The sequence below is a fragment of the Pipistrellus kuhlii genome, unplaced genomic scaffold, assembly GCF_014108245.1.
Source record: "Pipistrellus kuhlii isolate mPipKuh1 unplaced genomic scaffold, mPipKuh1.p scaffold_m20_p_10, whole genome shotgun sequence".
Classification (NCBI taxonomy): Eukaryota; Metazoa; Chordata; class Mammalia; order Chiroptera; family Vespertilionidae; genus Pipistrellus; species Pipistrellus kuhlii.
The window spans coordinates 37,049,695-37,062,242 of NW_023425405.1; the positions used below are offsets into that span (position 1 = coordinate 37,049,695).

The following is a 12,548-nucleotide window of genomic DNA, read 5'->3' on the forward strand; positions in this document are numbered from 1 at the left end:
TTATTCCATCAATGTTTAATACATATTCTAATAATATTTCAGCAAAGAATGAGAAAAACGAAACAAAATAAAGGCCAAAAGCAGCCCAAAGTGTAAAAACACAAATTCAGTAGCTAATAATGCTGAACCTCCAACAACAGAAAAGGGGTAAATAAGTTAGTGTTTAAGGAAAGTGTGAGTCATCTTGTTAACTATTTGAATAAATTGAGCTAAGGTACCTGTCTTGTTATACACAAAAAATTTCCAGTTCATGCTTGATAACATTCATTCACCAAATATTTAGCCACTATCTGCCCAGGACTGTGCAAAGGCTGAGGGTACAAAAGTGAGCAAAGCCAGAGGAGCTCAAGGGGCTACGAGGGAAGATAAGAGAACAGGCCAAAAGCAGCACTGACTGAGGTGTCAGTGTAAAGTGCTTCGCCCAAATAGCATGCCATGTACTTTTGCTTGAAATAATGTAATTAAGAGAAGCCTCTGTAATACTATGAAACTTCGTACAGATTCCAATAGAAAATGACTATCCACCTCCACCCCAAGTTTTGTGCATAATCTTATGAAAAATATCCGGTGCTACACAGCTTTGGGGCGTGTATGCTAACCACATACCCAAAGTCAAAACTGACAGTGGCGCTGCACAAGATACAGATGCTGTGTCAGAGTGCCATGGAGTTGGTCCTCAATGGCAATCTCCCAAATATGTTAATGCTACATATAAAAGAAAAGAAAATCAATACATTAGAAGTGAAATGGTGTGGCATTTGGTTTGAAGGTGTCCGTTAATCTAGAAATCCCTTATAAGAAATGGTCCTAAGAAAGGCACGGCTGCAAGGGAATGCTGAGTTTTGTGATCATTACAGAATGGTGTACTTTGTTGTACTGAGACAGTCACACCTGATTTAGAACTAGGAATGGCCATAAATCATACGAAAAATCCATGTGTTTTGCCTCAAGGACTCTGTGGACTGTATGGATGGAAATGGTTCCACCTAGTAATAATGGGTGAAAAGGAATGGACACTCTCAACTCATAAGCACATTTCTGCATCAACCAAAAAAGCCATTTTGCTCAATGTGGCATTAAATATCACAAGCCTGCCAAATATCCATATTCTTTAATAATTCCAGGGTGAGAAATTATCCTAAAGACAAGTGCGAAGGGATTTACTGCAATTTTACTTTTAATAATAATAATCATAAGATCTGGAAGTAAAAAAAAAAAAAAATTCCCAAAAAAGGAATTAGAAAGATAAATCAAGAAAAGTTCGTAAGCCGAAACCAGTTTGGCTCAGTGGTAGAGTGTCGGCCTGTGGACTGAAAGGTCCCAGGTTCGATTTCGGTCAGGGGCATGTACGTTGGTTGCAGGCACATCTCCGGTAGGGGGTGTGCAAGAGGCAGCTGGTCGATGTTTCTCTCTCATCGATGTTTCTAGCTCTCTATCTGCCTTATTCTCTGTAAAAAATCAATAAAATATTTTTAAAAATTCATAAGATGAAATAGTGAAGTGGCATTAGTTATGGAAGATCATGTTGGTGACATGGGAAAATCCTAACACTACAAATTTAAATATAAAGAATAGGAATTTAACACACTCTATATTATCTAATTCCAAATACCACAACATTGGGATTATGAGAGATTTTTTTTATATTTATATAATTTTGCATTTTCCAAAACTCTAAAATGAACTTAAGTTTGTTGGTTTGTGTGTGATTTTTTTTACATAAAATCTTATACTTGAAAAGTATATTCACCTTAATACTGGTCTCAAAGATGTAAATTTTGTCACAGGAATTAAAAAGGTAAGTCAACATTTTATTTTTTAGTTATTATTATTATTTTTTTAATATATCTTAATTAGTTTCAGAGAGGAAGGGAGAGGGAGAGAGAGAAAGAAACATCAGTGATGAGAGAGAATCACTGATTGGCTGCCTCCTGCACACCCCTATGAGGGATTGAACCCACAACCGAGGCATGTGCCCTTGACCGGAATCGAACCTGTGACCCTTCAGTCCACAGGCTGACACTCTACCCATTGAGCCAAACCGGCAAGGGCAAGTCAACATTTTAGGCATATAGAGCATAACGTCAGAATGTATAAACTTGACTTATTTATGATATAGTAAAATTAAAAATTACAAATGAAAATTAGAAATCACAAATAAAATTAGTAATCACAAATCTGCAATTCTCAAATTTACTTTTAAGTATAGGACAACATTTTCCCTCTCCCCCGCCCCCAGAAGTGGTCAAGTCCCTGCCAGACTTGAAACCACAGCAGTGGTTTTCGAGCCTCGGTGCTTCCTGGTTATCTGGGGAGGCCGTAAACAATAACCTTCTGTTCTTGTCTTCACAAAGGAGGACCCATTCACCACTATCTCCCTTTAGGTCTTGGGGTTCTGAGTAGTTTCAGACAGCTCCTGCCTTGAGAGCACTGATTTCAGGTTTCAAGACGGCATCTCTCAGACTGCCCTGCCTGTCTTAGACCCGGGAAGGTAACAACAGAAAGAGAGAAGGAACTGGGTATACATCGCCCTTGACCCCAAGGTGCAGTTTTTAGCAGTGGCTGCATCTTACAAAGCTGCAGATGTTGAATGGACCTCTTTCCAAAAAGGTCACCTCCCTCTTTACCATCAAGCCAGCAACAGCTTCACCTTCCCTTGGTTAGTTCCACTAGCTTTGTTCGAAGTTCATTCACTACACTTGCTTCAATTAAACCATTTGGTTATGTCATCTGACTGCTGTTGGGACCTTGTCTATTTTAGGAAAAGGAAAAACAACAACTTTTAAAACCGCTGTCTTCGAGGAAAGCTTATTACCAGGTCCCCAAATCTCTCTAAAACTGGGAAAAAATATAACATGAACTTATCATGAAAACTGCACATTTAAACTACAGCTTGAAATTATGGAATAGGCAAGGGGTAAGCTGTCACTATGACAAATAACGAGGGTTTAAATGAATGATTACGGGAACAAGATCCACTTAAAATTTACCTTGGAATTCAAGGCGATTCAAGACAATCCTTTATAAAAAGGCTCCATTTTGAAAACTGACAAATCTTACTACATTTTTCAAACAAACATAAATACTTAGTAATTGAATGGATGGGATTAGAAAGTGCTTTGAAGACCAGCAGCTTACCTCTTTGAATTTGTGACTGAGTTTGGTCGTGTCCAGGTCTGACGGGGAGAACATGTCCTCGTTCTCAGGCAGCTCAAAGACTTCAATGGCCACGTCACTGCTGGGCAGGGTGGTTCCTTCCTCATCCTCCTCTTCATCGGTGGCATATTCTCCTGTCTGGAAGGAAGGGGGTTTCAGAACTCTAGTCGCCCTCCCACAGGGAGAGACGGGTGATTTGAAAATATTTTTTATAGAAGAGAAATGAAGTGGTAAAAGTGTAAGTAGGCTTTTAAGTCCAGCATGCCTCATGCACCCAATGTTATAAACAAATGTTAGTTCCAAAATTCTGTCTGTGTAGGAGCATTTCTCAAAAGCTACTATCATCAGCAGCATCTCTAGTATAGCAACAAGCATTGTTTTTAATCTAAGTATTTGATAGTTTTATTAAGTAAAATAATTCCTTTAAATTCTCACCACCCACGACACAATTTCTAGTCGCCCAATATTAGGTGCACAGAAAAAAGGAAGGGGAGATCAAAAGATTCAGAGTTGAAAGGAACCGTAATTAAACCCTGCAAAAGTTTAGTAGATGAACTCCCCTAAGCTTTAGAATTCAATCATTCTGTCTCACTTATTTAACTAATGTGGTTAACTACTGACCTAAAGGATGACCCCAAGGTTTCTAAATTTACAGTCCACATGAGTATACTGTTTTGCCTGCAGAGTACTTTGATAAATCTTAGCATTTTGTCAATGCTAAAAAAAATTCACAGAATATTCTAGGTTTCCAGTTTTTCTTGAGAAAGCCAATGACCTGCCAACATAGGCACGTTGTAACGTGATTAACAATTGGCCAGAGCCAGCAGTCTGATTCTAAGTTTTCCACATTTCTCTTAAATCATGGAGCCCAGAAGTAGACACAATTTCTAGTAAGGGATCCCAGGACCATTGATCACAATAAACTAACTGTCTCAGCATCTTTCAGACTCTACTTCCCACACAGAGGTTATTATCATGAAGACCTTGACTTGGGTGGCATTTGTGTAAAAGTACCTGGAAGTCTAGGACTCCTCCGAAACCAGATTTTAAAAGTCCAAGCTATAAATACCATCCCCAGTGTCCTAGGCCCCGACAGGAAAGGTAGCTGAAGCGTGGGGTTGGTTGGTTCCAGAGAGCTCCCACTTTTGGTATAATTAGATCCTACAAATCTTAAAAGAACTCTTATTCCAGATTTGATACATTTTTCTTTTCTGTGATAGTCTGTAAATTAATTCACCTCTAATTTCTATATGTATTTAGAACCAACAGGAACTTTATAAATCCAGCTGATGTTAATCCGTTGGAATCTAGCAGCAGTGCTGGCACATGCATAATCTCAAGAAACCTTGCTGAGAGTTTTTAACCCTATAATTATAACTAGCAGCACAGCAACACTTTTATTATGAGGGCCTAACCAGGTATATAAAATTTACTTCTATATCATCAATTTGATGAATATCATTGAGTGGCTCAATAAAATCTTAAGCTAAATTTAAAGTCTGATAATGATGTAGCACATTTTAAAAATGAGTTGAAATGTACATTATCTTCATAAATATAAGTTATTAAGAAGTCTTCCTCTTGATTCTTTTATTTGACTTTGCTAATTTTCTTTCTGTCCTAATATCCAAATTACCTGCAATTCTGCTAAAATACTTATTTTTTCATTTCATCTTTTTATTTACTAATATTGCTTTTTCTAATTAGCCTTATAAGCATGCTGAGGATAGATATGTCTCTTTTACTGTCTTGATCATATTGATTACTTATCAGAGGCTCTGGATAGGGTGTTTAAAAACTCTTGTTCTGTTCTTGCTCACTGTTCCCACCCTGAACTGGCTTTACAATAAAGGAGGCATTTACTACAGAGCCTCAAACTCCCACGGTTTAAAGGTTACATCTAGTAGACTAAGAATAATGTGTGCGTCTGATTCTTTTATCTTCTTTGAAAATAGACATTACTTTCATGGTAAATCTGCAAGTGATATAAATTACATAGAATGATAGGTTAGCAGAATTCCATAAACTCAAAATTAGACAAACTGAATGTGAAGTTTATAGAAGATGGACAATGATGTACCAAAAAAAAGCAACTGCTACAACCAAGTATCCCATCGGCATCCAGTTCCTTATCTTTATTCCTGACCAGTTCCAACATCTTTCGTACACAGACTCTTGAAGAATTCTTGGTCCCAACCTGCAAATGCACTTTAAACGGGGCAAGAATAGTTCTTCATGTAAGGAGTGAGGGGGACAGTGCATGTGCCTTTTCATCTCTTTGTCTGCCTTCTTGCTTATTACCTTACACTTTTTAATAGCCCCCCAAAAAGGGGCAAAAAATGAATAACAATTATTTTTGTGACTTACTGTGTGCCTGATATGGCACATTTCTTTAAAAACTGGATGATATAGGTTATTACTATGCATCTTAATTTGAGGAAACTGAAACACAAAGACTCTATCCAAGGTTAGACATTCAATTATGTGCTTGAAGCTACATCTAACGTATTCCAAAGCCCATGCTCTTTGTCCTAGGCGATGCTGCCTGGAGTCTACATTAGCTAAAAGCTTGGCAGATAAAAAAACAGAAATGCATTCCTTTCGTATTTCCCCCGACAAAACCCCAGTGCATAATCCTGTTGTGTTGAGATTCCCCCTCTACATCTTTGAACATTATCATTCAGTTCACTTTGAAGTTTTGAAGAGTGTCTCTGATGAGCTCCAAAGTTCTTATCCTCTTCTTTCCTCTCATAACATGCTCACCCTGGGTGAGTGCAAAGAAATCTCCTTCAAAAGATTTAGCTTCCGGGTCGGCTGACTGATTATTTCACGCACTCTTTCTTATGTAAACCAGAACTACAGCATACAGTCTGTAGAATGACTGCAGTGTCTTAAAATGCACAAAAACCACAAGGCAAAGTGAATGCAAAATTCCACTAGGTGTCCATGGATTATATCTCTTACATTTCCTTCTCACATCTAATTTTCTTTACTGAAGCTTCCCTAAGCATTTTATCTCATTTTCACAGACACACTCCCTTTATATTCATATTACTTACAGATTAAATATTTCATTAAAATACACGATTCTAATAATAAATAGAACTGTTCTGCCTCTTAGTAAACATGTAACTTTTGGCCGGTGGGGGCAGAAGCGCGTGGATACACTAGAGGTCTGAACACACAGGAAGGCCACAGATCTGAGCCCGTGTTGCACAGAGGAACAGACCGATCTGTTCTACTGGGGAGGTGGTTAAGTGGCGACCGATTAAAGAATCTTGGTTTTGAAGTCTCCTAGGCCTATGTTCAAATCCTGGCTCTGTGATAACAAGGCTGTCATAAGATTAAATCAGATGGCTCCCTGTAAAAAAAAATGTTTAACACAAAGCCTGGCACAGGGTAGGTGCTCAAAATGAGCAATTGCAGCTGTTGCTGCTGCTGGTACTAACACTGTAACAGCAACATGCTAAAGCTCTCCAAATCTGTCTCATACCTGCCAATATGATGTCCTAAACATCCTCGCCACTAGAATCTTTTATAGGCAAATGGGTCAGTCATTTATGAAGTAAAATGTCTGTATTCCATAAACTTGCTCCTCCTCTTGTATTCCTGGTTTTGGAACAGACACCAGCTTGTACCCCAGAAAATGTCCAGGCCTCTGTTCTCCTCATATAACTGGATCCCCTCCCACCTCAGTGATCAGAAGTGAATATCTATCTACCCAGCACATCCTATGAAGATGCAGCCTTAAGACTCTTCTAATTCAACCCTTTCTGTTGCTGCTACATGAAACTTGGCTATTTGAGAATGCTGGGTGGGGTTTATTCCCTCGATGCCAGGGTGGCTAGCACACTGCATGGCACACAGGAGGCACTCAAGAAATGTTTGCCGAATAAATTAATAGTCTTAGCTACACTGCATAGCATGGCAGCGCCTAACTTTCCTGCTAGCTCTCAGCTTTCAAGTAAGAAATATAGTGAAGCACAGCTGTAGCTGGGGCCTAGGTGATCCTTTGGGGGATTTTTCTCTTGTTGTTAGGCTCCACCATTAGCAGTAATTTTTGCTATAGCAATGTTTGCTCTGGCAAATTCAGGGAAACTAAATGGTGCTAATCATAAAAATAGCCTTAATTACGCAGTTTGTGTTGGAATTTGTTTATCGGATTTGAATTTGGTTATGTGTATTTTCAGATTCAGTCCTGTGAATGAATAGAAGAGAGTTGCTTTTTATCTGGAGAAGAAAAAACCTCCAACTAACACTTTAATGTTTAAAATTCCTCAATCTGTGCCAACCATGCAGATGGTTTTCAGCACAGTATCCCCTTCTCGGCAAAGTCCTCCCTCTCTGTTTGCTGTCAGTTGACTTCTGTGTGCCCTCGTTTTGTAATGTGAGGCCATTAAGTCTCTTTTAACGTCATTTACTCATCTATAAAGTGCAAATAACAGCAGCTTCTTCCCAAGTCTGGTGGGAGAATTTCCAGTAGTGATAAATTCAAAGTACTCATCACAGTGCCCGGAGTATGCTACATGAGTAGACGGCTTTATGATTCTGCGAGGTTCCCCATTCCTGACCTCTCCAATACAAGGCCACAGAGCAGCACACCAAAAAAAGAGCATGGGCTTTGGGGCTGGAGAGATCAGGGCCCCCAAACAGAAAGAACAATGTCATGGCTGCATAACAGTGGCAAGTTCGTTAGCTGGTTGCTATTGTGCTCTCCTCTTCTATAAAATGGTGCAGAAGATACCAATCTCATGGGGGTATTCTTTGATAGGATCCAAAGAAATAAAATATGTAAGACATCCCAATGATCCATGGCCCGTTCCTCCTCTCACTTACCAAGTCACTCAAAATGTTCTTTTCGATCTCTGTTCTGAGTCTTTTTTGATATTTCACGCTATCCTTACTGTTAGGGCACCAAATCAAGAAACACCTGAAGATCAGTATCTTAGGTCACCAAGATGGCCTTCAGTGCTCCCTGCCTTCAGGTGCTCAGCTCTTCAGGACATTGATAAGACAACTGACAAATTATTCTCCCTAAAATTTCTGACCAGAGAGAATTACAATTTACCCATAAAATCTTTTGTAAGAACTCAAACTTATCTTTCCCTCCTTAAAATGTTCAAGCAGTTGTGGTAGACCATTCATAAAGTAGCATTTGAATTTATGATATTTTGAAGCCTTCTTTAGTTCTCCCCCTTTCTTCCTTTTAGAAAATATACTCCTCAAATGGAGGAACTTAATTTCCCAACATGGCAGGCAGGCTCTGCAATGACCCCTAGGATCCCTCTTGCTGGGTAATCATCTTCTTGAACAGGCCCTACCCCTTGAATGCGGACTGGACCTAGAGACTCACTTCTAACCACCAGAACAGTTTACAGAAAGGCTGGTGTGACTTGCATCTCTTTTGTCCTCTTGCTCCGAAGAAACAAGTGGCCATATTGTGGAAAAGGCCCACATCAAAAGGAAAGGATGTTTCTGGCCACCAGCCAGCAAGGGCCTGGAGCCAGCCAACAGTTCACACGAGGGAGCTTTTGGGAGTGGATGCTCTGTGTTCTGCCAACAGCTGTGTGTGAGACTGGGAGCGGATCTTTCCCCAGCTGAGCATTTAGATGACTGCAGCTCTGGCTGACACCTTATTCACAGCCTTTGGAGAGACCCTGAGTGAGTCAGAGGCATCCAACTAAACTGACCCCCAGATACTGTAATATATACATGTTACGTGTTTTAAGTTGCTAAGTTTTGGTGGTAATTTGTTATCCAGCATTAGGAAGGGGATATAATAAATACAGAAAAATGGGAAGGTGGCTTTGGAACCAGGCAATGAATGAAGGCTGGGAGGATTTTGAAGGGTATTGTTAAGCAAGCCTAAGTTGCCTTGAACAGACTATATATGGAAACCTGGAAGGGGATCCATGTTGTGTAGTGGCAGAAAGCTTAGCAACATTCTCACCTCTATAAGGAGAAAACAGGAAATGTCCCTAGTGACCTGAGTGATTCTAAAGTTAAGAAATGGATTCCAACAAAGTTCAAACCCAGGGTACCGCCAGGAGAACATGGTCTAAATATGAAGCAGAAGGTGTAAGCAGAAAAGCTTTTGCTAAGAATTGTGAGCTTAAGAAACCCACATTTTTAATAAGGCTGTTCACTAGACAAACATCATTGAAAAGATAATCTAGAACAAAGGCCATCCGTGTCTCTGCTCACAAGGCAGGCAGAGAAGTGAGAGACCCAGGGAGAGACAATGTCTACCTTGTTTTCTATACTATCTTGGTTTCTGGTGAATTTTCCCATGAGTATGATATTCCCTCAGTGTGACCAAGAGTGGCTAGGGCCAAGTCCATTCTGCATCTCACTGCATAAAATTAAGAGCACTATTAAAAGATCTCTAAGCAGCAGAGTGAATCTAACTTGCAGTACTTAGATCAACCATGTTCCCCAAGACTTCCAGATCCTACTAGCTAAAGAAATAACATAAACCATCAGGGTCTACCATAGAAACCCAGCTGGCTTTCTCCTTAAAGTTTCTTCACTGGCCTTTCCACTTGTCTAAGGTATTAATTCAGACATAGCAGGATGTCTTGGTGATTGCACAGACTTGGTATTAGCCCACAAGAAGGAAATCCAGGGTTTAGGGCAATTCTATTTTCCATAATAACCTTGGCAAGCTAGCTGAGGTTTACCTGAATGCCTTCTAAAATTGAAGTGGTGTCATTGATCACATCATCTAAAGTCAGTCAAAATTTGTACCACTTCATCTAATTAAATGAGTCCCACCCTAAAACTGGGTGGCAGGATGCATATTAACCATTCCTCAGGAAAGCAACCGTGAGTAACCAAGAATTGCCTCATTTCAGACGGATCTGTGGATCAGCTAAAGATGATCTAAAGATGGTATTTCTTTAAAAACACAAAGGCCTCTTATGACCAACACAGTTACATGAATAATAGCCCAAAGAATTTGATCAACTGCCACAATTTGTTTGCCATCCCAGACTTTCACCTGTCAGACTGTAATTTTCCAGGTGACCAGCTAGGTCATTGATAATATTTCAAGAGTCAGTAAAAGTATCACAAGATTTATTAAGGGAAGTTCAGGCCAGAACTATGAGAATGCTCTTGAGTTCTGCCAACTGACTGAACACAGTGACCAAATCCACTTCCGGGTGAGCATAGCCAGTGCTAGAAGGCAGTAGGCAGCATGGGGCAATTTAGCTGAACCATCAGTAAACCAAGCCCATGCATTAAGGCAACCTCCATGAACTGAAGGCCTCACTGAGCTAGAGGCCTTGCTTCTAGAGGTAAAGTTCCCCTAAATGGGAAGCTATACTTATTCAAGTAAATGTAAGTTGCTATTGGGCCAGATTGGCAATTTAACAGAGTGTTCAAGTAGATGCATCTCAAACTGAGATAATTCAGGTAGGAGAGTCACATGGCCCCCATGAATCAGGCTTCAATTTCAGTTTCCATAAGAATTTAGTAGAAGATTAATGGCTGCCCCCACTTTTGTGTGTGTGTGTGTGTGTGTGTGTGTGTGTGTTTGGCGGTGGGGGAGGAGTGTGGGAGGTTAGTGTTTTTGTTTTGTTTTGTTTTGTGTGTGTGTGTGTGTGTGTGTATGTTTTGCATCAGACATGAAGTGTTGTGTTGGGAAATGGCCCAGGTGTCCTGCCAGCCATTAAATATTTAAATAAGCTGTGATTTCCCATTCTCTTCCTGGGATTCTGTATTGTTTCTGGACCACATGGGAGAAAACAGGAAGAGTGCTCTATATGTCCTACTATTACTGTGGCAGTCCCTGAATGGGAGGTCTCCATTTCGGCATGAGTGGGGCAAAGAAGTGCAGGCATATAACACATCAATTCCATTATAAGTCTTATATTAGAAACAATGACAGCATCATCTTGCATTTGCCCAAAGGGCAAGACCATTTCGCTTCCTTTCCTCCAGTGAACCCTGCCAAAACTCATCAGTTGAATCTGGGTGTCTTTTCTCACTATGGGACTTGGTGAGATGGAGACCTATGAACCATTATTCACAGAACCATAAAGTTTGGGTACCTCCCTCTCAAAGTTCCCCAGCCTACTCAAGGGGTTCATGTAGCATTTGGTCTCTCTAGAGAACAAAAAGAGCTCAGGCCTAACCCTAGCCATCTTTCTCCTCAAGGTCAGAATAGAGGGGGGAAGCAGCAAGGGGCATGGGAGCAGCTCTGTGCCAGTAATAAGGTGCAGTAGTTTTCAGTTTTGAGCAGTGCAGTAATTACTCATGTTTTAACCAAACTCCCAATGTCCACCTGAAGCAGTATAAAGGTGAGTCATCATTACGAACACAATCTATTTAGGTTTGGGGAGTCTGACTCAGAAGCCATAGCCTTGATTCTCACAACGGGGACTCTGTTATAGAGGAAATCTCAATAGGGAGTCTAATTATGAATCTGGCTTGAACATAAGGGATGGTGACGTTTTCCAAGGTGGTGAGGCTGACAGAATTCCGAACAGTTTCACCAGTATTATAAACCAGTCAGGACCCAAGTACTCATCAGTGGTTTCTCACATGCGTTTGTCTATCTCAAGAAAAATCTTCTTGACAGGACCAATATTCCCTCAGAGCAGCAAAGCCCCTCTACAAAAAGTTGAGGTCTTTTGCTCTCTGAGTTAATGCAAAGTTGGCGTGATAAACTACAATAGAGGTTGAGTTGAAAGGCAGCACAACTGTTGCTATTTTTCCTTGACTAGCATTATATGCCCTGACCCATTATCTCTTCAGCGAACCAGGCACAGTTCTAAAGATTTACCAGGCATCTTGCCATGGCGTTTGTAAATGCCTTCCTTTCATGCTCAGTGGGTGTGTCTCTCTGTCAGTGTTGCCTGAGCAAGGTTAGAACTTTCCTCTAACCCAGAATTGTTCTACATACTAGCTGATAGAGTCTATCGTGATTTTTGTGCTGAAACCTCAAGCCACACTTTCCAAAGAGTAATGAGAATAGGGCCAGGTAATGTCTAGATACATAGACATGACAAGAGAGGACCCCAGAGTTTGAGTGACCTTCATCTTTTATAACAGGCCATATTACTGCCCTTGCTCCAGAAGGAAAGACTATATCTCCAAGGCTGGTTCATACACAAACACTTGAAAAGGCAGTTCAGATCAAAGAGCATTTCTGCCACATATTATTTAATGGGGAAAAAAGTTAGAAATTCAGATGATTTTTCAAGTTTCTACAATATTATTCAATTCACCTTTTCAAAGTCTTTCCAACCACTATTCCTTTCTATATACTCTTCTCTGCAGGTAAAAATTGGAATTTTTATTTATTTGAATATATAGAATACTAGAGGCCCAGTGCCTGAAAATTCATGCACTGAAAGGGGAAGTGGGGTCCCTCAGGCTGGCCTGCC

General features: G+C 40.2%; 1 protein-coding gene across 14 annotated transcripts in view; it reads right to left on the bottom strand.

Annotated features, from left to right (window-relative positions):
• Positions 1-12,548, bottom strand: part of PPP1R9A (protein phosphatase 1 regulatory subunit 9A) — a 215,690-nt gene that overhangs the window by 55,972 nt on the left and 147,170 nt on the right. For all 14 annotated transcript variants that reach the window (XM_036429369.2, XM_045578424.1, XM_036429366.2 and 11 more), the window contains one exon: positions 3,139-3,294. In XM_036429369.2, the coding sequence (XP_036285262.1) occupies positions 3,139-3,294 (156 nt within the window). The remainder of the gene's footprint in view (positions 1-3,138; positions 3,295-12,548) is intronic.